This window comes from Zingiber officinale, chromosome 8B, assembly GCF_018446385.1.
Source record: "Zingiber officinale cultivar Zhangliang chromosome 8B, Zo_v1.1, whole genome shotgun sequence".
NCBI lineage: Eukaryota > Viridiplantae > Streptophyta > Magnoliopsida > Zingiberales > Zingiberaceae > Zingiber > Zingiber officinale.
Window position 1 is genome coordinate 110,906,733 of NC_056001.1, and position 25,617 is coordinate 110,932,349.

Consider the following 25,617-nt stretch of genomic DNA (forward strand, 5'->3'; position numbering starts at 1 on the left):
TTTTGCCTGAGAACAGAACGCCGACGCACGGGGAAGAGGAGAGGAGAGAAAATTTTCCGGAAAAAGAAAACCTAATTCTTTTCTTATAACTAGGGTTTTTATTAAATACTATACCTTAAATATTTGTCGCTCTTTCCTTATTCAGCAATGGCCGCGCGAACACTTGGTCAGCCGGGTTTTGACCGAGTCAAAGGTTGCAGGTTCGATTCCTCAGCCGAACCCTTTTTTTCCCAATTATTTCCTGTTTCCTTAACTACTGCTTAAATATTATTCATCCTTTATCTGATCAGTAATGACCGCTGGCACACTTGGTCAGCCGGACTCGCTTAGGGTTCGGCTTAATCCGAGATCTCGAGTTCGAATCTCGGCTTGGACATTTTTTTTTGTCGAAACTTCTTTCGTCTAGTCAAAATACCAAACGACCTCCAAAAATTGCATAAAAATACTCTAAATTTTTTAAAAAATCTCTAGAATATTTCTAAGGCATTTTAAAATTACTTTTAGGACTCGAAATGAGGAAATTTGGGTTGTTATAAATGAGACTACACCTCCCTTTGTATAATCAACATTTCTTATTACCTTTAATTCTAACAGGGGCAACAATTATATATTTGGGGTCATCAAGTTTACGCTAATAGTTATGCATTATAAAGTACCTTCTGAACCATATGCCACCCAGGGGTAATAGTCAGAAGACTACATGCTGCCCATTCTGTACAATGCCCTATAAGCTCTTCCATTGGGGTCATTTTACTTCTTTTATGATGTTTATTATGTTTTCTTCCCTTGATCTCTTATTTTTGTTCATGTTCTAGAGGTTTGAAGCTTACAATGCGAAAGGCGCTGTTGTTTCTGGAGACAAAACAAAAGAGGTATAGATCTCAGCCTCCTAATCCTTTTTGTTTCCTGTTTGATTGCTGAAGAGATACCTATAAATTAAATACTCATCTATCGACCTTTTTAGTCAGAAAGGGACCTGCTATAGGAAACATATTGATTGCAGCAGTTTTATAAAATGAGTTATATCTCTTATCACACAGAAGAAAGAATGTCATGCAGAGATTAAACAGATAATTTTTTTATTACTTGAAAGATAATAAACTGAAGAATTCAACACTTAGATCTCAACCTAAGCCAGGTGATCGTCGCTCACTTAGGTGAAATATCCTCAATAAACTGAAATTCCTCATTGAAGAATTTTTACTACATGGGCATTGAGATTAACCGAAATATCCCCAATAAACTGCTGGAGATGGATGACAAATCCTTTCTTTGTCTTTGATGATCCAAGGTGAACTTTGCTCATTCAGTTTGCTGGAAATGAAGAAAAACGAGGGAACACTAATATAACAGTGACAATACACATGAAAATTGAAAAATTAAAGTGAGTTGTATCAACTGATGTCATCGACGTCTAAATGCTAGAGAGTGGGCTGTTGTTGATGCTGCTCACACAAGGAAAGTAAGGGGCTTAGATAGGCTATTAATGCGGGGAAGAAAATTGTTGGAAGATTGATGTTCTTGCAAGGTGAGAAGAAAGTGCTAGGGTTGACTTGCTCGTGAAGAAGATGAGGAAGTTAGGGGGTTGGTTTTGCTGTGGTGGTGAAGAAATTTGACTAGAGTTGGCTGTTGCTCCGAACACACAAGAGAGGGCCATTAGGGGTTGGGAGCTACAGGAGCTACTGGAGATTGACAATTTACTGATGCAGTTTAAAATTAGAGGTGATTTTTTAGTTTTTTTGAAAATATTTAGGGTTTAAATTTTCACATGCAATGTGGGTAAATTTACTCCAATATTATCTATGGACTAGTGGACAAGTGCCAGTGAAAAGAGTATCAACAGCTAGCAACACCAACATGGACCAATCAAGGCTGTTACATGTCTTGCTCTAAGAATTGTTCATGGGCAACCTTTATGCCACATGTTGTCACTTCGTAGGAGTGTTCATGAAAGAACATATAAGTAGGGTCTGAGATGGCATATATTGGGGGAATGCTTTAGACTATGCTTATAGCGACTCATCCTTAAACTCTGTGAACTCATTCTCAGAGCCCTGTGAAGGTCATTCTCAAGACCACATGGGTTCAGTAATAGTTAGTCAACTTCCATGGGGATAACATTTAACTTGTCAGAATTTTTGAGAGTTTAAACAGAGCCAGAGTGATAGTTCAGCCAAGCTAGTGTGGAGCTCAACCAAACTCCATTGTGTAATTCCTCTCACCAAACCCTATAGTAAGCTGCAATAGCTACATGTCAGTGGGTTTAGACATCTATTCTGAAAATTGACCATAACAAACTTGCGCACTAGATAGCAAGTAGGCATAAAAGACACTAGGGATGAGATGAGGTCAAATCAAGGAAAGCTTTGAAGGTAGATGGCCAACTTGGAAGGCCATTTGAGCCAGCTATATTCTCTTTTAAGAAAAATTTGTTTACTTCTTCAAGTGTTGGACTAACAAACTGTTGCCACTGACATAAAGATCAGGAGCTTATGAATTCATTGCCGAATTTCATGGTTGATGTGATGGGGATGTTCTTAGGAGAAGCCAGACTAAAACATATGGGGTGATTGTTGATCTAAGCCATTTTAGATTTAGGTGTTCAGTAATTAACAGCTGATTGTCAAGCATGTTCAAGAGATTGAGGTAAAATAAGCTTCTAGGTGCCATATTTAAGGAGAGTACAAGGTTTGAGGAAGCAATTTATAGTGTATAAGATATCCCAAGGATGGCCAATGCAAAGGCAGATTTTCAGAAATCGCTGCCATGTCACAGGTTGAGGGCAAGCAAGAAGTGGTTATAGAAATAGTGGGTAAGTGAAGCTTTGGAATTTTGGTAACTAAGGTAGAAGAAAGCCACCACCACTGCTGGGGAGATGAGTTGTCCATGTACTTTCAGCAAGGAAAATTGCTAACTTGGAAAGGATGGATCTTATTTTGATGGCAGTTGTGGATATCAGGTGGACAACTGCTCAAGTGGAGTAAGAAAACTATTGTCGCTGATATGGTGGAATATGAAGGAGGAATTAAGATGCAATGGTGTAGGGAAGGATGGAGTATGGAAAACCAAATCAGAATTACAACTCTGATACTGAAATCAATTCAAACTTACATTAACAATCCATATTGGGATTGATGAAATGTGGGATAACTATCTTTAAACAGAAAGTAAGAACGATTCACATAGAGAAAGAAGTTCACATAAAAAACAGAAGACTTTTATTACTTTAAAGATGATAAACATTGAAGAATTACACCATTTTATAGACCTCAACCTAAACAAACTACAAAATAATAAATTTTTAATAAATCAAAATAAATTAAACTCCTACCAGAAGTATTCTCTCTTTTTAGATTAAAACATACAAAATCTACTTAACACCCTAAAATAAAACAATTATTATTGTAAAATACTGCCTTAAATACTAGTTCTCCTAAAGATATTACCAAAATTAGATATCAAAACTTATAAGTGTAAATTCCTTATTTGTGTTGGGAAGTCAGCTTCCCAAATTATGATATGCATTCAGCGGCAAATGAAAACATTAGTTCTCTTTCCAATTACAATTAAACACATATAATATTTTGCAGAAGCAAAGATGGATTGATGAATATAAGTTTCAGTCTTGGTGTTAAAGAGAATACTAATGACAAGAAGCAAAAGCTTATGCAGATGCATATGTGCGACTGGAGGATAATTGGATCCTTAAAAACATAAATTTATGGAAACTATTATCTAAAGTATCATTTCAATATAGGGCATTTACTCATTGCAAATAGGTTTTAACACTTTCCAGGAGACAAAACATATTAACCTAAAAGGATGAATTTCAAATTAGTAAAAATTTTTAGAAACCATAGTCATCGTTGAATCCCTCCTCATCGAATTCTCTTAATTGTCTTTTGTTAGGTATAAGTTATTTTGGAGCTCTTCTTTTAGTGATAAATCCATTGCAAATCTTTTTTGTTCTAGATTTTATTTTTACTCATGCCTTGTCTTGTTTTAACCAAGAATCTTTTATCCCTTCTAAGTTATTTATATTTTAACCAATAAACATAAATTAGGTCAACCATCATATTCATTTATAGTTGTTATTCATAAAGATAGCAAGTTGAACAGACTGAAATAACTGTCTGAGTGAGAAAATCGAAGATAAGATAAAATGCTATCGGATAGACTTATATAGATGATTGTGATGAAGATGGGCCTTGCATATGCATATATGGAGGTATTAAATTCTAGCATGTATCATTTTCTTTATGGTTTCAGCTGATGCATTCAAACATTCTAGATCTAAGCAGCAGGGAACCTTTAATTGGTTATTTCCTCACTAGGATACAATGAATGCTTGTTGCTCTGGATGAAAGTTCCAATAGGGTATAGGTGATAGTAAACTTTTGTTAAAAGCGACATGTATGCAAATTCCTCATACATTAAATTCAAGTGTAGGGCTTGTACTTCTTTTGGATATGGTGGTGAATGCATCATCTGTTTAGAAACTTGTGTTAGTTAATCTACACACATCTTCTGCTGAATATGTTTATTATAGCAATTTAAGGTATAATATACTGAATCTAATTATAAAAGGCTTTTACTGAAAAACTTTTCGTGCCATGTCTAGGTGCTTGTTCGAGACATCTGGGTTCTTGAAAGGTCCCTATTCCACCCTGGGGCAGATTGGCGCCTCTGTTCGAGAATTGTGCTATAGGTTATATGAAGGCACATTCAGGTGTACGTAAATAAAATATATGACCCAATCATCGAAGTTGTAGTTTTTTTTATTAATAAAAGAAACTTTAGAATGCTGTTGAATGATTTTACATTTTGTATTTTGCCAGAATGCTTGCCCAGTGTAGCACTAATTTTCCCATCAAATTTTCATCGACTCGTTGGCAATTAATTATATCGGGATTCTGTTCCTTTGAAGTTGTGGATTTGTCAATGATTCTTAACTCTTGCGATAATTTGCCAATGGTAAAAAGCATTATCCGTAGGGAAATATAATTTTTTCTTGGACTTAATTGCTTGTGAGGCAAGTCCCATAGGCTTTTGTACCCTTTACTGCCTTGTGAGAAAGCATGGTGTATGATGTTTAAGAAGTTGGATGTTGTTTAAGTTTGTTGTTGTATTTAAATTTTTTACAAAGTTCAACTAGTGAAATGGTTATTCTTGTAATTCACTTAAACTAAAAATTTCTCGAACCGTGCCCGAAAATGTTCTTTCAAAATTTTCGTATCACACCCCTTCCACATGTGATGCAATACCTTGGCTTCTTTAGTTAATTCCTCACTTCTTCATTGAGCCATATCTGATGAGATGAGGCTGTCCCTACCATTTTCTTGATCTCATCTTGTGAGATCTGTTTTCTGTCATGTCTTATGAAAAAAGTGTCGTAGCCCTTGAGAGATGCCCTAACGGTATTTGAATCTGAAAGCTTCATGGTGTTTACAATACGCCATGGAACATCAAGATGTCATTGCCAAGTGGTTTTATCATGTCTTGAGCTATCAAATACTTTTAACCTAGAGTATTAATACAATTATACATGTCATTACAAATTTAAGACCATCAAACACTTCAGTGATACAAGATTATAAATAGGTTCTTTGTAGTTATGTGATTGATTTTTTCTACTCACATTGTTTGAGCATTGGATGGCATTCAAGGTTCCTACGACAAGTACTATTAACATTATTTATCAGAGATCTGCAATTATCATTATGTTTCTGAAAGCAATGTGAGTGATAATGTAGTTTAGTTGTATTAATATTTGACCATCACTTAAGAGTCATTGAAGACTTTTAACCAAAAACATTTGACAAGTATGCATTATTCATATTAGAGCATTGGAGGACCTATATATTGTTCATATTAGAGCATTAGAGGCCTGATGGTGTGATCCAAGACTAAGAAGACCATTAATTATTTTTTGGTCAAACATTTGAGAGTAGTGTTGAGTTTTTTTTGTTGCTATGATTATTATTATGGTCTTAATGTTCTTAATCTCATCATTATAGTCTTGATTAGAGAAGAGATGTATATGTAAAGAGATGGTGTTGTAAATGAGCCAAGTTAAGTCACGTCAAGTTAAATTTTACAGTGTTTAAGTTTGTTTGATAAAATAATTAAGCGAAGCTAAGCCAAGTTGTTGAAATGGTTGTTCAAGCTTGATATGATCTTTTTTTGAACTTGAGCTTGGTTCAAACTTGACTTGAGCTTGATTTGTATAGATGTTATCGAACTCTCAATTTAAATTTATTTGATTGTTTGAAATTTTTATATTTTAAGTTTGTTTGATTATTGAACTTGATAATACAAGTTTATTTATTCATTTAAACATTGATAAAAAAATTATTGATAAACATAGTTTACAAATTTTGTTCGTGAATATTGTTCATGAATATCATAAACAGTGCACAATATATGTTCACTTTTTTTTTGGTAATCCAAGTATTCAGTTTTTATGATCTAACTAATCTTGAAGGTTACTGGTCTGACTCCATAAAAAATTTCCACTGGCTATTAGGGTAAATGCACGAAGCGCAGGTGACGTCTGATGTGGCGCCTTAGCATCACTAGTAGTTCGAGCGCTGCAGATGTGCTTTACATAAGAATTGAACTCTCGTTGTATAAATATTAACGAGATGAACATATGTGTTTAAGCTTCTTCATTTATTTTAACGAGTTATTTAAGTTTATTTATTTAATTAATTTGGTATATATTGAATGAAAATAAATAAATTCTTACCAAGTCAACATCAATTTTACCGAAGAATGTTTGAATTTTACTCATGAGTCTTTGATTATAAAGAGCAATAGGTATGAGTGAGGATTTATTGCAGTAGACAAGTTTTGTTGAGGATTTTAGGTAATTATTTAACTCTAACCTTAGAAATGGGTTATTAACATTTAGAATGCAACTTAATTACCGTTGGCTTAAAATCCACATTATTTGCATGGTTCATGCACATCTTAGCTAAGGCTAATTGCCAATATCTTTGAGAATCTAACTACAAATTCAATATGCTTTTGCTTTTAAAATATTGTTATGAAATTGCAGGGTATTGCAGTGAGGATTGGAAATAATATGATTGAAACAAATTTACCACCTTGAGGATATGTAGCACCTTAAATAGAATTTTAATTTAAATCATCACTCAAAAGAATTCTTAGAAACAAAGAGGCAAATACATTTTTTTTCTAAATTCAAAGAATTAATTCTTATAAAATTTGACGCTCTCTTATACTTGCAGCATCCCCAAGAATAGGGCTCCCGGGCTACAGTGCAGTGGTAACGATATTCTAGCCGTTCCTAATAATTTATGGTTCGAACTTTAGCTACAATATGGGGCGTTAGTTGTTGGATGATGAGATGCTTCTACTTCTAGATTTATCCAGTGGAAAAATTTCATGGGATTCGGATTGGTCACTTTTAGGATTAGTAGGATAAGAGACGGATGTAAAAAAAAAATAAACATCCCCATAAATAGAAACGCAAGTATCATTTATGTAGCAAACTAGATTCTAAAGATAACATACATCGCAACACACTTAAAACCAACTACAACCTAATTATTGGTGCGGTTGATCTGATCAAGGTTGAACCAAGCTTAAATTAGATTTTGATATTTGATCAATGTATTTGGTGGCAAAAGGTGAATACGCTCGCCCCCAGATTTGATCAATGTATTTGATAATTGAGTGAGATGTCAAATAAATCAAGATTGATCGAATAATTGATAATGCAGAAGTTTAAGATGTCAAATACATCAAGGTTGATTGAAAAATTAAGGATGGAGAAATCTAAATAGATAATGATTGATTGGACATTTGATAATTAGAAGTCCAATAAGAATTGGTAAGAGTAAAATTTAAGAGGATTACGGTTAACGGGACATTTAGCAATTGGAAGGTCAACAGAAAGTTGATAAGGATAAAGTCCAAATGAATTATGGTTGATTGAACACATGACAATAATACATGTTATGTGAAACTCGACGTGTCCGAGCATGTCTCCCCCTCATGTCTTGTCACTTGTACTAATGGTTAATAGCCACCCGTGATTTACCTTCTCCGTGTTGATCTAGGGACAAGTTGGCGGGGGCGTTGGGGCGAGCGAATTGTTTTTGCCCACATGTTATGTGAAACTTGAACACCCCCTCCCTTCCTTGAGGACTTTGGATCGAGTTAGACTTGAGCTCTTGAGGACTTTGGATCGAGTTAGACTTGATCTTTTAACTTCAACAAATCCTCGTGAAGCTCGATCAGTCGGATCCAAAGCTCGTGGGCATTCTCATACTTTCCTATTCTACAAACAACTTTATTTGGTAAAATACCTAAAATCAATTATATTGCCTTCGTTTTTGCAACCAAATCTTAGGACTTCTTCAATGACGCTCACCTTCGAAGTCACATATTAGTACGAATCTTTCAAATACAATGATAAAGAAAAAAAAAATACTTCTAACTTGCTCCTCAAGCAGTTAGTTTAGTAAAGAGCTTGATTGACTATGATACCAATTGTAGAACCGTAAAAATGTGTTAGAGGAGGTAAGGTGAATATCACTCATTCTTTTTCTTCTTTCTTGTGTCATTCTTAATAACACAAGATACACACTAGGTTTTTTACTTAGTTCACAACCTTTCTGGATTATTATATCCAAGGTAATATCTCGAGCACGAGCACTATTTCTTTTCTCCTTTCTGAACACCTTCCGCTAGAAGAGATATCTCTTATAAGCTTATGCCCACAAGCACAAACAAAACAACAAATTAATAAACAAAAGTAAACACAACAAATAGTTTACTGGCCCTTGATTGTCTCTCGACATCCTGAATACGGAGCACCATCCTGGAACCTCCTTGATCACCAGCTCTGCCCATGTTCATTCGCTAACTAGATCAGTTTAGCCTTATTTGGATCCAACTTTATCTAGATTTGTTCTTCCCTTATTTGGATCCAGTCTTATCTGGTTTTAGTGGTACCTTATCTAAATCTAGCCTTATCTAGATCTTGTTACCTAATCTTCTGTCATGTAAGTTGAACAATGCTTATCCTTGGCCACATTAACTTCCTAAAGCTTATCTGCCACCATCTTAGCATCTTTCTTGCCAATTTAGTTATTCGGTTGATCAAACATGCCGGTCCGTTCGACCGGATTTTCCGGTCAACTAAAACCTTTGTTCAATCATCCAAACCTGTTCGCTTGGAGATCACTGCTCTAAGATGTCTCATCTTCAAATATTAAGTCACTCTTGATCTATTTGGACTTTTTCAAATATTCAGTCACCAATCCGCTTGAACTTACCCTTTATCGGACATCCGCCCAATTTTGACTTTTTTTTTTACCAACCATTCGGTTAGCCTTTATATATTTGGACTTTCCCTTTATCAGTCATCCAATCAATTTTGACCTGATTAAACTTATCAAACTATCAAGTATCCAATCAACATTGATATATTTAGACTTCTCATCAAATTACTTCTAAATATCTGATAATCTTGACTTGTTTAGATTAATTTTTGATTAATACTGATGAGATACAAAATATATTATCAAATATCGAAATGTTAAAAGTTGATTACATAGATGCTCGAAGAGGAGAGAGGAGACTCGAGTATAGCCGCATGATAATTGGAGAATCACCTAGATGATGGAGAACTCGTGAAGTTGCATCGCATGAAGCGATTGGGAAATCGAGTTGTATGAGAAATTGGTAGAGCCGTCTATTTAGGTTGGACCTATTAAATTGATTTGTCCCGTGAAATAATTTAAGTGGTTGAGTTAGAATTTTATCAAACCTAAATTCGCGGCTAACCCGCCTAGGCTCGTGACCCGCACAGGTCATACCGTCACAGGCTTGAGTTGACTCGCGGGTTGAGAAATATATATAAGTCAAGTTTTATGCAATTTATTATCTTTCTTTATATAATTTTAAAATAAAAATAATATTTTTCATCACACATCAGTACTCATTTGTATTCATTTATATTTAAAATATTTATTTCTATATATATTTAATTGATGAAACTTTTTCGAAGTAAAACGTTAAAGATATAAATTTTTTTTAAACTTTTGATATGCCCATGGATTGGCTAGCTTAATCCATAATCCGTCTTGAATTGGGTTGGATTGAGGAGTTTCTAATCTATCAAGATGACGAGTCAGTCCGTCCCACTCCACCAAATGACTGATTCATCATGGACCAACCCACCCTGCCACAGATTGATCTGTCTGACCGCTCTAAAAATTGGGATGCCGAGTCATGCATGACACTTGGGAGTCTGATCTAACCAAGACTCCAAGAGCAGGGCCATGCAGGCAGGGTCAATATCGATGGTATCAACTCCATTGATGAATGATTCAAACCATGTCTTAATAAGTTTTGTTTCTATGGCTTACCCACCTTAAATCTATATTTTTTAACTAATAAATACCCATATAAAATTTTAAAATTGAAATATATATCATCCACTTAACTAAATTAAGTACTCAGCTTATTAATAAGATGAGTACTCATTGGGCACTCAAACCCACAATTAATGAAATAAGTTCTAAACTTAAGTAAATGTCAAATAGCATAAACATAACTAACTCAGTAAAATAGAATGAAACAAAATAAATATCATAAAATAATAATTTATTTATTAAAAAAAATACTTTTTTCATATTTTTTCTTTAATATATATATATATAAAAGTTAGGGTATCTCCTATAGATATATATTTTTTAGATTTTTTCTTTTAAAAACTTGTGCCAAAAACCTGACCACAATGGCATTGTGGTCAGATTTTTTCTTTTTAAAACTTTTTGGCTAGGTTCGATTTATCGAACCAGGTTTTTAAGGTTAGTGGGTCCTACATAACAAAATCATAATTTTTTAATATAATTTAGTTAACTTTTACCATTTTTGTAAAATGAGTCTTGCCTATCGTCTTTTTTTTTTAATGTGTTTTTACCATTTTTTAAACCGTTGCTTCTGTCCGTTTTTACCTTTTTTTTTCTAATCGTTGCTTCTGTAGTTTTTTTTTAACATTTTTTTTCTATCAAATTTGTAATCAATTTTTTTTTCCAACGGTTGGATTAATTTTGGATGTTTTTCATTCATCCTACCCAAAGTCATTTCATTCTTATTTTATATAATCCATCATCTTTGTTCTTTCGAAATAGATCCAAATTATAGTTGAGATTTTATATATTTTTTTTAATTATGAAAATATAACTTCGCAAAGTTCAATATTCTTAGTTTCCACTTCCACACACTATCCTCAAAATTTCCAAATGTTCCATACATTCCATAATTTCCTCCAAATTTTTAAAATTCTCAAAATTTACCGACTTCTTCGAGTAATGCCTCACAACCTCCATTTTATATGCATCCTCTTCTTATGGAATTTCTTCTCCACAATCCTTATTCATGCTTTTAGACGTATCAAAAAGGGCTAACATAGATGTATTCGGGACCGACAAAGAATCAGTAACACCATTTGAGGTTCCAAAGTTGAGCAATGAAGGGAATCTGGGTGTGCGTAATACTAAACAAGCCAAGTGGTCAATGGACGAAGAGATACACCTTGCAAAGACATGGATCAATAATGATCCAAAGGAACAAACTTTCTAGAAACTAATTGTAGATTACTACAAGTATCGGCTTGATGGATTTGTGGAGCGATCTTGGGTGAAGGTAAAATTACATTTCTATAGGCTCTATCAGATGGTGAATGAATTTATAGCAATATACAACAACTTTTATACATATCGTGAAAGCGGGTGGAGCGACGAGGATGTGCTCATGAGAGCACATAAAATGTGGTAAGAAAATCATTGCAACAAGTCCTTAAATTATGAACATGTTTGACAAGTTCTCAGAGATTGTGAGAAATATACTCCACAGAGAGTTGGTCATTGTGTTAACAAATAATCCAAGACCTTAGAATCAAGAGTACACATCCTCATCCAATCCGGATGCTCCTATCGACGTAGATGATTGTGAAGTCCATACTCTTCCAATGGGGCAAAAGACAGCAAAAAGGATAGACAAATTTAAAACTAGAGACATTGATGACATGAAATTTGATAATAAATGACAAAAAAAAGAGGAAGAATTACAAATAGAGCAAATTGAGATATAAAAGCATGAGATGACAATGAAGGAGTATGAAATTAGGATACTACTGGGATGATAGTAGATCGACTTAAGTTACATTCTAAATTTTGTGAAAATATTAAAAAAATATGGTATATAGTGGATGTTTTTAAGATTATCTTTATAAGATTTGTTATTTTTTTTCATCCGTGTAATTCATTTTTATCTATATTAATGTTATTTGTATTGAAATGAGTTTCCTAAAACTAGGAGAAATAATTGTCTATTATAACTAAAGAGCCAATTTAAAAATAGTCGTTAACCAACTAGAGGTGGATAAAATTGACCATTATAAAAGTAGTCGTTATAAAACTAGCCAGTTTAAAAAATAGTCATTACAAATAACCCTTACAAACTAGCCGTTATAAAAATAAACCTTACAAACTAGCCATTATAAAACTAGTCGTTACAAATGCCTCTATATACTCATGTATGGAAGCTAGAATCCTCCATTTTACTAACATTGTCTTCTCAAACCATATTGATAGTATTAATTTATTTCAAATGTCTCATGATCCCAATCTCTCTAGGCATTCTATTCTTCGCGATCAGTGGAGAAATTTTGTGGTAGATTCAGATGATGACTTGGATCAAATGACGATGATGCTACTAGAGCATGAAGAAATGAAAGTTTTAGCAGCTCAAAGTTCTTCCAGTAGAGCTCATAGAAGGTATTTAAATTGAGATCGTGAAGCAGGACATTATCACTTCTTGAATGATTACTTCTCTGATAAATCGATATATCCTAATGAAGTATTCTGACAACGATTTCAAATGCAAAGAGAGTTATTCTTTAGCATAGTCAATACCTTGCGACATCATTCAGAATATTTTAAATGGAGGGTTGATGTAGCGGGAAGACGTCGTTTGTCACCCCTTCAAAAATGCACAAACACTATCCGTCAATTGCCATTGGATCCCCTGCCCACATTTGTGATGAATATCAATGCATGGGTGAAATAACTACTCTAGATTGCTTGGTTAACTTTTGTCAGTATGTGATTGCAGTATTTGGGGTACAATATTTAAGAATGCCTAATGTTTCTGATATCCAATGTTTGCTTGAAATGCATGAACAGAGACACCTCTTCCCTGGTATGTTTGGTAGCCTTGATTATATGCATTGGGAATGAAAAAATTGCCTCGTTGCTTGGAAAGGCCAATTTACTTGAGGGAATCATGGGGTCCCAACAATTGTCCTTGAAAAGGTTGCATCTGCAGACTTGTGGATATGACATGCTTTTTTTAGAATCATAGGGTTACGTAACTATATCAATGTTCTTAACGAATCACCTTTATTCAACAAAGTTTTACAAGGAAATGCAACAGAGATTAATTTTACAATAAATGACACACAATATATAAAAGGATATTATTTAACTGATGGGATTTACCCCCGAATGGTCTACTTTCATTAAGAGCTTTTCGTACCCCAAGATTCGAAGAGAAAAATGTTCAAACAAAGATAATAAACTACAAGAAAGGGCGTTGAGCGAACATTTGGAGTACTCCAATCTCGTTGGGTAATGATGAGAGAGGTCTAGGACGATTTTGGTATAAGAATAACTTAAAGGATATCATATATACGTGTATTATTTTGCACAACATGATTATTAAGGATGAGGGGGATGCAGTAAGCAATTGGCCAAATGATGAAGAAGATCCTTTGGCATAGATGTTTCAGGGCTCTATCTAAGAGTTTGAAGGATACCTTCGAAGAAACTGTGAGCTACATGATAATCAAGTACATCATTAGCTTTGAGACGAATTAGTTGAGCATATTTGGACACGCTACAAGTGTGATTAGTAAAAGATTATTTTTATAAATTATTTGTAATAATTTATTATTTAATGTTGTATTTCTTATTTTTAAATTTATAAATTTTTGATATTATTTTTTAACAAATTAAGTGATATAAGAGTGATCGTTTTCAAATAATTAAGATTTTTTTTAAAGATATATGAATTGTTGAGCGTGAGGCCCATAAAAGAGTTGTAGGAAGATTTTTTTTATAGTGGAGAGAAGAGTGAGATTTTCTACTTTTGATGTGACAATGATATGATATCTCAAAAATGGAAAAACATCACTTTTGAGGGTTTTCCATTAGAGATGCCCTTATCCTCCACAACAGTGGCTGATAACATACGTTGATGATTTAACATGACCATTTTTTTTTTAATTTCTCTCTTTTATCTGCATGTAATGCTCTTCTCTCTCCTGCATACAAGTCTCTCTCCGGCATACAACATTGGTGTTGGTCTTTAAAGACCAACATCAACGCTGGTTTCAAATCAGCACCAGCCAGCACCACGTTGGTGTTGGTTTTAAAGATCAGCACCAACCAATATCATGTTGGTGTAGGTCTTTAAAGACCAGCACCAACGTTGGTTTCAAAACAGCATCAGCTAGCACTAACACTAGTTTGAAACCAACACCAGCCAACACTACGTTGGTGCTAGTCTTACCAACACTAGCCTTGGTGTTGGTCTTTCAAGATTAGCACCAGCGCTGGTTTGAAACTAGCACCAACGTGGTGTTCGCTAGTATTGGATGGTTTTGGTTTCAAACTAGTATTGGTGCTGGTCTTTAAAGATCAACACCAACATGGTGCTAGCTGGTGTTGGTTTGAAACTAACGTTGGTACTGGTATTTAAAGAACAATACCAATGTGGTGTTAGTTGGTGCTAGTTTCAAACCATTGTTGGTTCTGGTCTTTAAAGATCATCACCAACATGGTGTTGCCTGGTGTTGGTTTGAAACCAACATTTGTACTGATCTTTAAAGACTAGCACTGACGTGGTGTTAGTGGTGCTGGTTGCAAATCAGTGTTGGTGCTGGTCTTTAAAAACTAGTGCCAACTTGGTACTGATTTTTAAAGACCAGCACCAATGTGGTGCTAGTGGGTGTTGGTTTCAAACCAACGTTGGTCATAATCTTTAAAGACCAACACCAACGCTGCATATAGGAGAGAGAAAAATATTACATGCTGATGAGAGAGGGAAATAAAAAAAAAAGTTTTGGTCGTATTAGATCATCCACGTATACTATCACCCACCTTTGTGCAGGGTATCATTCTTGTGTGTGTGCAACAACTTAAAATTTTATTTTAATTTAAGAAAAAAGAGAGAAAAGTTGTTGCACACAGATAAAAGAGATTAAAAAATTATATATATATATATATATATATATAATTTTTTAATCTCTTTTATCTGTGTGCAACAACTTTTCTCTCTTTTTTCTTAAATTAAAATAAAATTTTCTTCTCTCTCCTTTGCTTGCATGCAGTAAGTACTGTGGTACTAATTTTTACAAATAAGTACCATAGCTTAATTACACCAATCACTGCGGTAGAGACGATGCTGGTCTTTAAAAGTCAACACTAGCATCCAGCACCAAGGTGGTGCTGGTGCTAGTGTTGATTTTTAATAATCAACACCACTTTATTGCTAGTTTTTAAAAATAGTACTACTTTGGTGCTCTTTTTTTAAAAAATACCTTAGTACCTTGATGTTTATTTTTAAACAGGGGTGGTCCTGAGAAAAACTAGGCCTAGGACAAAACTATAGATTTGGTCATTTGAGCCCTCCCTCTTACATTAACTTAAAAACTCGAGGGAGGGTAGCACGGTGAAGGACGATGTCGTCGTGCCGTCACGCTGTCCCGACGTTGCGCCATCGTGGGGAACTTCAGAGTTCGGCAGCGATGACGATGAGGGGGGAGGCACGACTAGAGGGAGGGCGCAGCAAGAGGGAGGGCGACTGGGCGAAAGAGGGCTAGGGAGAGAGGGAGGACGAGAGAGCTAGAGAGGGAGGGCGAGTTCGCTTTGGCGAGGAGGGAGAGGGCTAGGGCGAGAAGGTTTCAATTCGGCGAGGAGAAATCGACGAGAAATTTAAACTATATATTTTTAATAATATATTAAAATAAATTATGGGACCCCACCCAAAGTAGGCCCCTGGGCAGGTGCCCTGCCTGCCCCCCACCAGGGCCGCCCCTGTTTTTAAAAATCAACAATGATGCTTAGAGAGAGCACGGTACTTTTTAAAAATTAACACCAGCTTAAAAGTTAATATCATTTGATGGTGATGTTTTTTAAAGACTAATATCATATTGATTATTATATGCAATCAAAAGAAAGAGAAGTGAATTTTTTTTAATTTAAAAGTAAAAAAAGAAAAAAATTATTATATACACAGAAGAGAAATAAAAAAAAAAATTAATTGAATAATGCTCATCCTGATGTGTAAGATATTATTTCTCTTTTTATATATATAAAGGGAGGTGTCACACTGCGTGTCATCCTGTGTGCAATGACTTCCAGACATTTGACTTATCTTCGGACATCCCGCCTCACTACGTCACGTACTAAAATAACAGGTGACAACCACGGACGGCTAATCAGATAGCATATCAAAATCCTATAACTAAATATGATACTTCAAATCCGGCCTATTGACTCCACGGACCTGACAACGATAAATTTTTTGTCCTCAAATTTTTTTTTTAATCATATCATATTTCAAGGATATTTTACACATCATGAAAATATTATATATCTTACGAATATCACGATGTCTTAAAATATAATCTAGTCCATCAACGACAAGAAACACGATAAAAAACGCGAGAACAGACAAATTTAGATACAGGAAGATTTGAACTGCCCGACAACAGAACTCGAACTCCATGAACACGTCCGCCCTGTGCATAGCCTCTATAAGAAGTAGAGAAGCTCAACTCCACCCCGCTCTCGCCATTCCAATTCCGATAAGAGTCGCATGATATGCGATGAAAGTCCCACCCATGGAGTCAGACCAAGCGGACTCTTTTCCTCTCTAGCCTGCTGTTCTGCTTGGTCGCATGGGAAACTGTGGAAACCGGATAAAGTTGACATCTTTGGAGGCTTCCTCCGGGGTCTGTGTGGTGGGAGTTGAAGAAAACGATAGGGGCGCATTCATTTCTAATTTCCAACCTTTGCCGCACCCTAAAAGGCGAGTTTCTTGCGTCCATGGATCGGCTATCTTTCTTTAAAGAGGATCTGGGCGGGCGAGCAGAGGCTGTGGTGTGGTAAAGGCGAAAACTTTTAGGTTAAGATGTCGCGACCCTCTCTGGAGAGGCATGGGTCGATCGACGCACAGCTCAGGATTCTGGCGCCGGCGAAGGTCTCCGAGGATGATAAGTTGGTGGAGTACGATGCACTTCTCGTGGATCGCTTCCTCGACATCCTCCAGTCCTTGCACGGCGAAGATCTTCGGGAAACGGTGAGTTGTCATCTTTGCCAATTTCTGAGAAAATTTAAGATTTCGTAATACTCTAAGCCTGAAAATTTTCATTGAAGACAAACTGTATTGTTTTAATTTCAACGTCCTCGTGTAGTGATTTGCATCTATATAAGAACAAAACTTGTTTCACTATCTTGTTTCTGTTTCCATCGCCTCTGAAGTTGTCTCTCTTTTTCTGACATCGCAGTATGCGTCATCTATTGTACTTGAAGTTGGTCAATCCATTTAGAATACTGAAGATTTTGATTTGGCAATAACTCTGTAGGTTCAAGAGTGTTATGAAATATCTGCAAAATTTGAAGGTTCTCGTGACCTAAGTAAGCTAGATGAGCTGGGAAATGTGCTGATGAATCTGGATCCTGGGGACTCTATCTTGGTCACCAGTGCGTTTTCCCACATGCTCAATTTGGGCAATTTGGCCGAGGAGGTGCAGATTGCTCACCGCAGGAGGAACAAGCTGAAAAGTGGAGATTTTATTGATGAAAATAACGCAACAACTGAGTCTGATATCGAAGAGACACTTAAAAGGCTTGTAGAACAGATGCATAAGTCACCAGAGGAGGTCTTTGATGCTGTGAAAAACCAGACAGTTGATCTGGTTTTAACTGCACATCCGACACAGTCAGTAAGAAGATCATTGCTTCAGAAACATGCCAGGTATGTTGGCTAACTCTAGTACCGTGGCTATTTTCTACATATGATACTAATGTGTTGTGCTTCTCAAAACTTCCCTGCATAAGTTTGTTGTTTGGGTCACAGACTCTAGGTTCTTCATGTCTTTGGGTCAAACAAAAGAAAAAAACACAAGAAAACTTAAGTTTACATGTACCCTTATTCAGTTACGGAAACAACATGGAGTTTCTTACAGCATTAGTATATTTCTTCAGGATAAGAAATTGCTTGACACAGCTTACGGGCAAGGACATTACCACTGATGATCAGCATGAACTCGATGAAGCACTTCAAAGGGAGGTAGCTTTGTCCTGTGTTTCATTACATAGTTTCCTTACTATTTTCCAACTTTTATGGCGCCAAAACTGGTCGTACCTTGAAATAATTCTTGTCATAGATTGTTGCTTTAGTTACTTCTAAACTTACATTCAATGCTTAGTCAGCTTGTCATTCTATTGCAGATTCAAGCTGCATTTCGAACTGATGAAATCCGAAGAATACAACCTACTCCTCAAGATGAGATGCGTGCTGGAATGAGCTACTTTCATGAAACAATATGGAAAGGTGTACCAAAATTCTTACGGCGTGTAGATACAGCTTTGAAGAACATTGGAATCAATGAGCGTATTCCTTACAATGCCCCACTCATTCAGTTCTCTTCTTGGATGGGCGGTGACCGTGATGGTAGGTTATGCTTAACCAATTCTGCTAGTTTCATCATCATGTATGAGAACCCTTGAAACTGGTTTATATGCTAACTAGATGACAATTCCTGCCCAAAAGGCAATAAATTGAATACTATGGTAATCCTGTAAATTGTTTAGGCAATCCTAGAGTCACCCCGGAAATCACAAGAGATGTGTGCTTGCTAGCTAGAATGATTGCTGCAAGCTTCTATTATTCTCAGATAGAAGATTTGATGTTTGAGGTATGACAAACTATCCATATATTATGCAAATTATTATTTACTAACATGATGCTACTTTAGTTATTAATGTTAATTTTAGACCATATTTTATTGTAGTTATCTATGTGGCGGTGCACCAGTGAACTTCAAGAAAGGGCAAATGTGCTTCACCAATTGTCAAAGAAAATCGCAAAACACTACATAGGTAATTACTATAATATGAGCCATAGTGAAGCATGGGATTTAACCTTAGCAATTGGAATGTTGTTTCCACACTGCTATTTTATGTTAGATGGTATTTTAGGAAACCATCTGATATAAGTTATTCAAAATATGAAAAATTGGTTGATTTTCTTACCTGAGTCTCTTGTTTGTAATAAGAACCATAGTTAAGTAGCTTATCAAAATTTCTTTCTTCTCGTTTGAATGAGAAGTTTGTTAATGAACAACCAAAACATAAAACATTTATGGTCTTTTGGGCTGAATTCTATCTTGGGACTTAAATGTGCTTATGGAGCTTCAGATGTGATTTGACAATGCACTTTTTTATGCAGAATTTTGGAAACAAATTCCTCCAAGTGAACCATATCGTGTTATATTGGGTGATGTGAGAGATAAACTTTATAACACACGTGAACGTTCACGTCATTTATTGACAAATGGAGTTTCAGATATACCACTGGAAGCAACCCTCACTAATGTTGAGCAGGTAATTATCATACTACAAAAAAATGATGCTTTAGTCACAACTAATATTAGGCAGTTGTCAACGTATTTTTGGTGACAAAATCATAAATAATAATTATACATGTGATAGAAAAAATGTTTATCACAAAATCAACAATTTTATTATTTAGTGATGATACTATAAAATAAATTGATATTCAATAATGAAAAAAGGTGTCGCTAATATCATTGCAGTTTTAACTATGGACTTAGGCTGTCAAGTCTAGTATATTTGCTGAGTTAAGGTTGCTTTCACTACAATTTGGGTATATTGGTTCCAAAAGTAGAAAAAAGATACGATGGATAAGCATGTGTATATTTATTCCATTATAGAGGCTATATTGGTACTTGCACAGGACATCTCTCTCACGGTCTCCCTCTCTTTTGGAATATCCATATCCATTTGTTCTTCCCTTAATTTTGATAGTTTTAAAAATACGTCGACGAACAATTAGTATTTAGGTGTTTAGTTCCTATTATAGATGTACAAGATACTTATAGTAAGTCATCAGTTATTATTTACTTAACTTTAGTAAATTTATCTTTGTAGCTCCTGGAGCCACTTGAACTGTGTTACAGGTCGCTATGCTCCTGTGGTGATAGATCTATTGCTGACGGAAGCCTTCTCGACTTTCTGCGCCAAGTTTCTACCTTTGGACTCTCCCTTGTGAGACTTGATATTAGACAAGAATCTGAGAGGCACAGTGATGTTCTTGATGCCATCACTAAGTTTCTTGGAATTGGATCATACCATAATTGGCCTGAAGAGAAGCGCCAGGAGTGGTTGTTATCTGAACTCAGAGGCAAGCGCCCTCTATTTGGTCATGACCTTCCACAAACAGAGGAAATTTCTGATGTTTTACAGACATTCCACGTCTTGGCTGAACTTCCGTTTGATAGTCTTGGTGCCTACATCATCTCAATGGCAACTTCTCCATCAGATGTGCTTGCTGTGGAACTCCTGCAACGCGAGTGTCATGTGAAGAATCCCTTGAGAGTTGTGCCTCTATTTGAAAAACTTGCAGATCTTCAGGCAGCCCCTGCTGCTTTAGCACGATTGTTCTCAATAGATTGGTACGTGAACAGGATTAATGGAAAGCAGGAAGTCATGATTGGCTATTCTGATTCAGGGAAGGATGCTGGTCGTCTTTCTGCAGCTTGGCAGTTATATAAAGCACAAGAGGAGCTCGTAAAGGTTGCTAAGGATTATGGAATCAAATTAACAATGTTCCATGGTCGAGGTGGTACTGTTGGAAGAGGTGGTGGTCCTACACATCTTGCTTTACTCTCACAACCTCCAGAAACCATTAATGGATCACTTCGTGTGACAATTCAAGGTGAAGTAATCGAACAATCATTTGGTGAGGAGCATTTGTGCTTTAAAACACTTCAGCGTTTTACAGCTGCTACTCTTGAGCATGGAATGCACCCTCCTATATCACCTAAGCCAGAATGGCGCGCACTTATGGATGAGATGGCTGTAGTGGCCACAAAAGAATATCAGTCAATAGTTTTCAAGGAGCCACATTTTGTTGAATATTTTCGACTAGTAAGTACTCTCTTGTCAATTTGTGCTTCTGAGAAATACTTTTCTTTCTAATATTAGTGGAATAACATGCAAATTAAACCTTCTCTGGGAATTTATACTTTTCTACTTGATTTTTCATTAGAATATTGTTCTCTAATCGTCTTAGTTCTCCTTTGTCAATGTTCTTTCTTTTTGGTCTGTTGGAAATTATTTTCCCAAAAGGTTTTCTGCTGTCTACTATTAAATAAACTAGGCCTTTCTTTCCTATTCTAAAAATTTCAAATGCCTAAGATCATCTAGGCTTGTGTAAATTATGGAAAATGTTAAACCCTTTTACTAGACGACTACAACATATATGCTTATCTCATCCAAATTCACAGGAAATGGTATATATTCATCTGAAATAACTACTTAAATACACAGGCCACACCTGAAACAGAGTACGGCAGGATGAACATTGGTAGTCGGCCATCCAAAAGGAAGGTCAGTGGGGGGATAGAATCTCTTCGTGCAATTCCATGGATTTTTGCTTGGACCCAGACAAGGTTTCACCTTCCTGTGTGGCTTGGCTTCGGTTCAGCTTTCAAGCATGTGCTGAACAAGGATATCAGAAACCTTCAAATGCTAAGGGAGATGTACAAGGAGTGGCCCTTTTTCAGGGTTACAATAGATCTAGTTGAGATGGTTTTTGCAAAGGGAGATCCAGGAATCGCTGCTCTGTACGACAAATTACTCGTGTCTGATGAGCTGCGTCCATTTGGTGAGCGACTGAGGGCCAACTATGAGGAGACAAAACATCTGCTTCTTCAGGTAGGTCTGACATGTAGATGTTGTACTGTGGTGAATTTTCTGATGATTGATTTCATGTTTGCCTGAAAAAACTAAGCAACCTATTGTAGTTTGATTGGTTCAATTCATTTTTTCTGAAATATTACTTGATCTGTATAAACTTTGGCAGGTTGCTGGTCACAAGGATCTTCTCGAAGGCGATCCTTATCTGAAACAAAGATTACGGCTGCGCCGTGCGTATATTACAACTCTAAATGTCTGCCAAGCTTATACACTGAAGAGAATGAGGGACCCTAACTTCAATGCAAATGCAAAGCCTCCTTACATGGATTCTAGTGATTCATCAGCAGATGTTGTGAAACTGAATCCCACCAGTGAATATGGTCCTGGACTGGAAGACACCCTCATATTGACAATGAAGGGCATTGCAGCTGGCATGAGGAACACTGGTTAGCTCTAGCTTTTCTCGTCTCCGGTATCTCATGCTACTCTTGTAGTTGGAAACAGTTGAACTACAACTGTTCATACTTCGTGTGCATCGATTGTGCTAGAATGTGCGATTCCAGTGGATTAAAAACAACAGTGAAAGACAGCTTTTTGAATGTATTTAAGGATCACCTATCAAACATTGTGCAAAGTTGAATTTGTAATGGTATGCCCCAAAGGGAAAACAATCTCATATTCAATGTGATGAATGTGATGTGAGAATACCTCAAGGCAAGACTAAAAAAGTTACACTAAAAATTGATATTATAGACATCTATGGGCCAATAGATGGAGGATAAGGAGCATGGAAATAACCATCAAATGTGTATAATTTTTCACATTAAGATGTTGTCTTGTAACTTTGTGACTTGGAGGTTCTCGTAGTCATGAGAATGCAAACTCATCAAAATGCTACGGTTGTCCACTTCCCCGTGTGGATGCATGCACCCGACCACCAACCTGCACTATCAAAACCATTTTTTTTTTTGTATGTATAAGGGTATTTCTAATGCAAGGTTTATGAGATGTTTGTAAAATAAAAAAAGTTGAATAAAAAGTCTTGAATTATTATAAAGGTGAGGTTTGAGGTTTATAGTTTAAGAGTAGTAGTGAAAACACAAACATACTCTTTTGTGTCAAATTTGATGTAATATGCATGAAGTCATGCAACTCATGTTATGACATGGATCATAAGAAAGCTCATTTAGAGCTTTAACTATTGAAGATATTTCAATGAGCTTTCATATTGTTGATGTGACATATTGGGATTTTGAAAAAAAAAAACTCATTTAGAGTTCTAACCATTGGAGATGTTCTAAGAACACGAGGACATTTTACTAGGCTTAGGTAGCGCGAATTAATATTGTTAGTTTAACGGTAAAGTAGCGAAAAATCCCTAAATCATAATCACAATTTTGCATACAGACTCCAATCATAAAAAATTTTGTTTCCACTCCTTGCATGCAAAATATTTTACTTGTTTCAAGTCCCTCATGCAAATATTGTTACCTAAATTGTCCCTTAGATTTTTTAGGTATAAAAAATCTAAAAATGAATATATTTCCGATTAAATTCAGTACTTTACACTAGAATCTAGTACTTTATGGTAGAATCGAGTATATTTTCTATCAAAATTAACCATCATATTTTTTCCAGTACAAATAGTCTAAAAATGAGTATAATTCCTATTAAATTCAACACATTAAACTAGAATTGAGTATATTTTCTATTAAATTGAGCAAACTTTTTTCCTGCTTAATATAATTCCTTATAAATTCAGCATCATTTACTATTTAAAGAAAATCTAGTATATTTTCATCCAATTGAGTACCATTTAAAAAAAATCTAGTATATTTTCCATCCAATTGAGGTGAAAAAAGAATCATACTCAATTTAATAGAAAATATACTAGATTCTAATTTAATGTACTGAATTTAAGAGGAATTATACTGATTTTGGACTTTTTATACCTAAAAGTATTATGAGCAATTAGGTAAATATGATTGAATAGGGAGTGGAAATAAAGATTTTTATGGATGGAGACTACATATAAAGATTTGTTTGTCAATAGGGACTGTATGAAAATTTTCCCTTAATTTAAATCTTAAGTGGTAAGGTTTGACTGGATTTTGATGTTTTTACAAAGGGTTTAAATTATGTTTTGCTATTTGATATATATGTTACGTAGGAACTTAGTATACACATGAAGCTAGAGGAGATCTTGATTCAATGAGGTCGAGTGTTGATGATAATTTGGCATGGTCAGGATAAGACGATCAATGTCTTAGTTCAATGGAATTCCAATAAGGTTGCATGAGATTCTTGGTCAAAATTGATCTAGTTTGGATTTAGTTTCAATATTTAATATGTTTGATGGTTGAGCATTGTGTCAAGTAGGTTAAGGTTGATTAAGCACTTGACAATTGGAAAGATAATAGGGAGAGAGCATTCATATCAGTTCCCTTAAACACATAATTATTTTAAATTTTATATTTTACGTAAAATAAACTTTTGCATCTATCCTATCTATTATTGAAATTTAGATTTCATAAATAGTACTTTTCTAAATTTATGGAATAAAATCCTTTCCCTAAATAATAAAATATTATTTAATTTGGAAGAGAGAAAAAAAAAATAAAGAGAATGGATTGGGTAATGAAAAATAGATTTACATAAGGAGAGTGAAAAAATAATAAAAAATAGAAGAGAGAGAAGAAAATAGTAACAAATAAAGATAATGAAAATTTTAGGATAGTTGATGGAGTTTGTAGTGAAAAAAAATGATCAGTTTTTTATCGAACCTAGTAGATAAGTTTTTAAAATACTCAAATCATGTATCATAGTTTCAAAATGTAACGACCCGGCCCTCTTGGCCCATTTGACGGCCCATTTGGCGACCTCTCATGTCGTCGACCGTCGGTCCTTATGTCGTCGGCTCATTTGGCGACCTCTCATGTCGTCGACCGATGACCCTTGGCCGTGTCGTTATTCACTAGGACTTTCCACCCCTGGCAGTGGATTTTTGCCTCCCCCAGGATTCGAAGTCTAAACCTCCAGGCTTAAGTATTAAAGTTTATGAATCCTGGTAACCAAGTGAGATTTTTCTGAAATTAATTTGAGAATTTTCGGGCGTTACATTTACAAATTTATTATTCTTTTTTAGTGAACATCGAAGAATTCTGAATCAAAGTCATTCTCGTATTCCACCACACCAAATTGAGCGTTTACATAGTGAAACATTTTCCTCATGGTTTGCCAGTCATGTAAGTTGTGTTGTAATAGTTATTAAAACTATTTGTTATAATTATTTTCAAATATGATTGATTAAGTACTTTTTGTATGATAGATTGAAGATACAAATCTTCCAGTAGATGATCCAGTGTCAAATGATTTGAGATTAATTGCCAGAGGCCCGGATGCCATTGGCATACGATATGAAAAATATATTTCAAATGGATTTAGGTTTCATACAAAGGAAGTGGAACGTAAGAGAAAAACTAAAAATTGTGGTGTAACTGTTAGAGCAACTACTTCAAGTTATTCAAGTATAAGAGATCATAATCCAATATTAAGTGAACTTGAT

General features: G+C 35.3%; 2 protein-coding genes across 6 annotated transcripts in view; both read left to right on the forward strand.

Moving 5' to 3' along the window:
- The window catches only part of LOC122016836, a 60,514-nt gene extending 55,588 nt beyond the window's left edge, over window positions 1–4,926 (forward strand). Inside the window, exons 10-12 of one of the 4 annotated variants that reach the window (XM_042574254.1) lie at window positions 816–872; window positions 4,622–4,731; window positions 4,839–4,926. In XM_042574254.1, coding sequence (XP_042430188.1) covers window positions 816–872; window positions 4,622–4,708 — 144 coding nt within the window. In that variant the 3' untranslated portion in view covers window positions 4,709–4,731; window positions 4,839–4,926. Of the gene's footprint in view, window positions 1–145; window positions 201–815; window positions 873–4,621 lie in introns of those variants that run through there. The other 3 variants (XM_042574257.1, XM_042574253.1, XM_042574256.1) reach the window with 3 other exon arrangements.
- Window positions 4,927–16,935: 12,009 nt separating this feature from the next.
- LOC122016838 (phosphoenolpyruvate carboxylase 2-like) lies at window positions 16,936–22,735 on the forward strand. Of its 2 annotated transcripts, XM_042574259.1 has the most exons (10): window positions 16,976–17,406; window positions 17,693–18,084; window positions 18,315–18,399; window positions 18,561–18,783; window positions 18,924–19,027; window positions 19,124–19,211; window positions 19,561–19,715; window positions 20,283–21,281; window positions 21,684–22,070; window positions 22,219–22,735. In XM_042574259.1, exons 1-10 carry the CDS (start codon window positions 17,239–17,241, stop codon window positions 22,501–22,503), a joined length of 2,886 nt encoding a protein of 961 aa, XP_042430193.1. In that variant the 5' UTR covers window positions 16,976–17,238; the 3' UTR covers window positions 22,504–22,735. The 2 variants fall into 2 exon arrangements, with proteins under 2 accessions (XP_042430195.1, XP_042430193.1); XM_042574261.1 differs by lacking the exons at window positions 21,684–22,070; window positions 22,219–22,735 and having other exon boundaries at window positions 16,936–17,406; window positions 20,312–20,475.
- Window positions 22,736–25,617: the final 2,882 nt, after the last annotated feature.